At 42.6% G+C, this 3,926-nt stretch overlaps 1 protein-coding gene across 6 annotated transcripts in view; it reads left to right on the forward strand.

Annotated features, from left to right (window-relative positions):
- LOC110530407 (laminin subunit alpha-3) overlaps positions 1-3,767 on the forward strand; it is a 119,336-nt gene extending 115,569 nt beyond the window's left edge. For all 6 annotated transcript variants that reach the window (XM_036986044.2, XM_036986047.2, XM_036986043.2 and 3 more), the window contains 6 exons: positions 179-322; positions 658-823; positions 1,274-1,428; positions 1,710-1,803; positions 1,943-2,062; positions 2,299-3,767. In XM_036986044.2, the coding sequence (XP_036841939.2) occupies positions 179-322; positions 658-823; positions 1,274-1,428; positions 1,710-1,803; positions 1,943-2,062; positions 2,299-2,444 (825 nt within the window). In that variant the 3' untranslated portion in view covers positions 2,445-3,767. The remainder of the gene's footprint in view (positions 1-178; positions 323-657; positions 824-1,273; positions 1,429-1,709; positions 1,804-1,942; positions 2,063-2,298) is intronic.
- The last annotated feature ends 159 nt before the right edge of the window (positions 3,768-3,926 follow it).

Consider the following 3,926-nt stretch of genomic DNA (forward strand, 5'->3'; position numbering starts at 1 on the left):
CTGCACTCAGTAATGTTGTTTCACGTCATATATTCACAAACAGTTGTTTGCAGTAGTTGTTCAGTAGTTTTTCAATGTTTCATGAGAGAAAACTTACCAAATCACTCCATGGCACTATAATCAGTCAGTGACAGGGATGTACATTTATTTGTCCTCTGTGGTGACCTCACCTCTGCAGGTAATATTCAGCCTAGAGAAGAAGAAGTTCCGGTTGGTAGTGGATGGTATCAGGGCTCAGGGTGGACAGCTAACCACCTCCATGGAATTGATCTCTCCTCTTTACATGGGAAGTGCTCCTGATTCCTTGAACAAAGAACTGAAGGTAGCCAACACACACACACACACACACACACACACACACACACACACACACACACACACACATGGACACCAGTGGAGGCTGGTGTGGGGAGTTATAGGAGGACAGGCTCATTGTAATGGCTGGAATGGTATAAAAGGAACCGAGTCAAACGGGGTTTCCATATGTTTGATACCATTCCATTGATTCCATTCCAGCCATTACAATGAGCCTGTCCTCCTACAGCTCCCCCCACCAGCCTCCACTGATGGACACACACAGGCACACACAGACACAAACACACATACAGTATACACTCACACCCCCAAAATTGTATTGTATTTTCTCTTTACTTTCAGTGGAAGCGCCTCCCAAAGCAAGGTGTGATTGGCTGTGTGCGCAACTTCAAGATGAATGGCACTCCCATGCCAGAACCAACCACCAATCATGGTGCTGGTCCCTGCTTTGACGGACAGGCACAGAGTGGGGCCTACTTCTCAGGAAGAGGGGCATATGTCATTATCAGTGAGTAGAAAACAAAATATTGAGATTGGTAATATGGTGCAGGATAATCTCCATTAACCCAGACGTAAAATCTTGCATAATTTGGTCAACTGCGTGATTAACTTCTGTGTTCATACGTGTTAGAAATTTAGAGTTCTGGCAAGAAAGGAAGTCTCCACCCTCGCAAAAGTAAAATCTCAGCCAAAGCCCCCCCTCCGATCCGTGTGGGCACACGCGCCAAGCACTCGAGGCGAAGAAGTTCAAGCTTTGCCTTCACCCAATTCTGATATGTTTAAATAACCAGTGATGAAAACCCCACAATCAGAACTACTGCAGCTCGTTATCTCACACATCCCATTCAGTCCCGTCAGATTCTTCAGTCTACATGCTGAGTCTGCCCACGGGAGATTACGTGCATGATGAAGATGAGAATCATAACAACGATGAGGCTGATGATGATGTCTGTTCCAGATGATTCCTTTGTTGTGGGCTCCAGCTTTGAGGTGGTGTTTGACATCCGTCCCAGGAGTCTGACTGGTGTTCTGCTCCATGCGGGGGACTCCAGCAGGCCTCGCCGTGGGCCCAACACTGGACACCACCTCAGCCTCTACATGCACAGAGGCGAGGTGAGCCTGCCCTGCACTATGCTGTCTGGACTGGGCCAGTCACAGCCTTGAAATTGTTTCCTAGACACATGATTCCTTGGACTAGTTTGACCCCTCAAGTGCTAGATTTGACCTTTCAAGCTGACCTTTCAGACATCTCAATGGTTACATTTGACTTTCAAATCATTTAAAACGTGATTCTAGTTCAGGCTGATTTTAGGCTGAGTTTCCTTTGCAGACACTGGTACCTGAGCAGCCATAAGTCTGTTGTGCAGTGTTGTGATGCACATGTGTTTCTCCAGGTGGTGGCACGGGTGAACAATGGAGCAGGTGAATTCAACGTGTCCGTCCAGCCCAAGCAGCCCTTGTGTGACGGAATGTTCCACAGAGTTGCAGGTACAACTTTAGTTATAACATTTTATAATGTGCCTCTATTCAACTAGCTAGCTACAAATTCATAGTAATAAGTATATTTAATATGTAATAAGTGACGCCCATGGGGATTAAGTGTGTTTGTGTGTGTTTCTCACTTCAGTGATCAAGAGGAACAATGTTGTGGAGATGCATGTGGACACCGAGGGTGACCACAAAATAGGACCGTCCTCCTCGTCCTCTACTCTAACCAAAGACCCTCTCTATGTAGGCGGCATTCCAGGTAGGTACACTGGAGGAGAGGACAATGGATTTACAACTACATTCAAACTCTTTCAGACCTGGAGTCCACTGTAATGAAGCCCCTCTTGTATTTTACACAAATAATAACCTTTACATCCTATAGGACGGTGAATGATAGATCAGAGATAGAATCAAAGATATAGTCACACTGAATTTAGACTCCATCACTATTTTGCCTCTTGAATATAGTACTGTATCTGACTCTTCCTTGTGCAGAGACGTCCATGCACCTGACCCTCCCTGTCACAGAGTCCTTCGAGGGCTGCATCCAGAACATGAAGATCAACGAGGACCCGGTTTCCTTTGAGAAGCTCTCTGGGGTGTTCGGTCCAGTCAACCTCAGAGAGTGTCCTGCTGAGTAGAGTCTAGTCCATGACCACATCCTGGGATGTTCACTGTCTACTGGCTGCCATGTGCAATCTAATCTAAAGACAGAGAATGTGTGTGTGTGTGTGTGTGTGTGAGTGTGTGTGTGTGTGTGTGTGTGTGCGCACGCACTCACATTTGTGTTGATAGGTATACGAGCGGCTCAGAGATTCATGTATGTTGCTCTGTATGAGGAAACTAAAGATAAAGAGAGATGAGCTAGTCTGTAGTGTTACACTATAGTATATTTATTATGTGATAAACGTGTTCATTATCACCATCTTGTTATTGAATATATTCTAATATTCTAATGTTGTACCATCTGGGTTAGACATGTCTGTTTCACCCCATTAGGCTCTTCCTTTGTGCTTCCTGTCCTCCTCCCCCATAGTATATAAAAGCTTTCCTTAGATTTTAGAGTGGATGTGGTGTGTGTTTGGTCAGTATTGCATCATGGCCAGCAAATTTAAGCAACCCTGCACTTTAAAAAACAAATGCCATGTTGACCAGTTAACAAAGAAAATGTCAGTCACAACAATGGACTCGATTTAAATGACCATTCTGTATCTCTTGTGACATGTAACTCTGAACTGATTCATTTTTTGTATGTAGGGCCTACTATAATTGCATTGGGATATTTCTTTATGTGAATGTTGTCTTTCAGAATCATTTTTAATCATCAATATGGATTCAGGAATAGTCAATTCTTGGTGAAAATTCTTGGGGTGGCAAGTAGCCTAGGGGTTAGAGCGTTGGACAAGTATCCAAAAGGTTGCAAGATCAAATCCCTGAGCTGACAAGGTAAAAATCTGTCTCTCTCTCTCATTGAAAATAAGAATTTGTCTAGTTAAATAAAGGTTCAAAAGCAAGACATTTTCCCTCAGTAGATTAGTCTCGAAAATGATATTCAACTGAATTGGGACCACTGAGAAATGTAAAAAACTAAATATTTATTTCGGTTTTCTCACATACAAGTGGATATACCTCAGACTAAGCTATGTATATAATTGTGTATAATACTTGATTACTATTTTCCATAATGAAACATTCAGTGCAAATGTATTCACTGTTGGCAGTTACACCAGCTACCATGTACTTTACACTTGGCCACCCTTTATTGTACATGTATGCATTCCTACCTTTTGACCACTGATATCATTCAACATTTGTGAGTGGGTTAATCATGTCTGTCCATCTGTCTGTCTTCATTGCCTATTTATGTAAATTCTGAATGCTTGTAAATTCTTTTGAACTTGGTGTTTAAATTTGATGTGTAACCTTTTAATAAAATACAGCAGACAGCATGCCCATATCCAATATTAAAGTGTTTTGGATATTATTCTGTACATTATGCACATGAGTTGATATATAGAATATAGAGCATATTACCCTCTCCCTGATGTTTTTACATATACCTGCTGGAGCCAGACAGTATTGGAAATGTTGGATAATTAGTGCTTCTCACCATGTGCACACTT

The sequence above is a fragment of the Oncorhynchus mykiss genome, chromosome 8 (genome assembly GCF_057628025.1).
Source record: "Oncorhynchus mykiss isolate SJ-2025 chromosome 8, ASM5762802v1, whole genome shotgun sequence".
In the NCBI taxonomy this organism is placed as follows: Eukaryota; Metazoa; Chordata; class Actinopteri; order Salmoniformes; family Salmonidae; genus Oncorhynchus; species Oncorhynchus mykiss.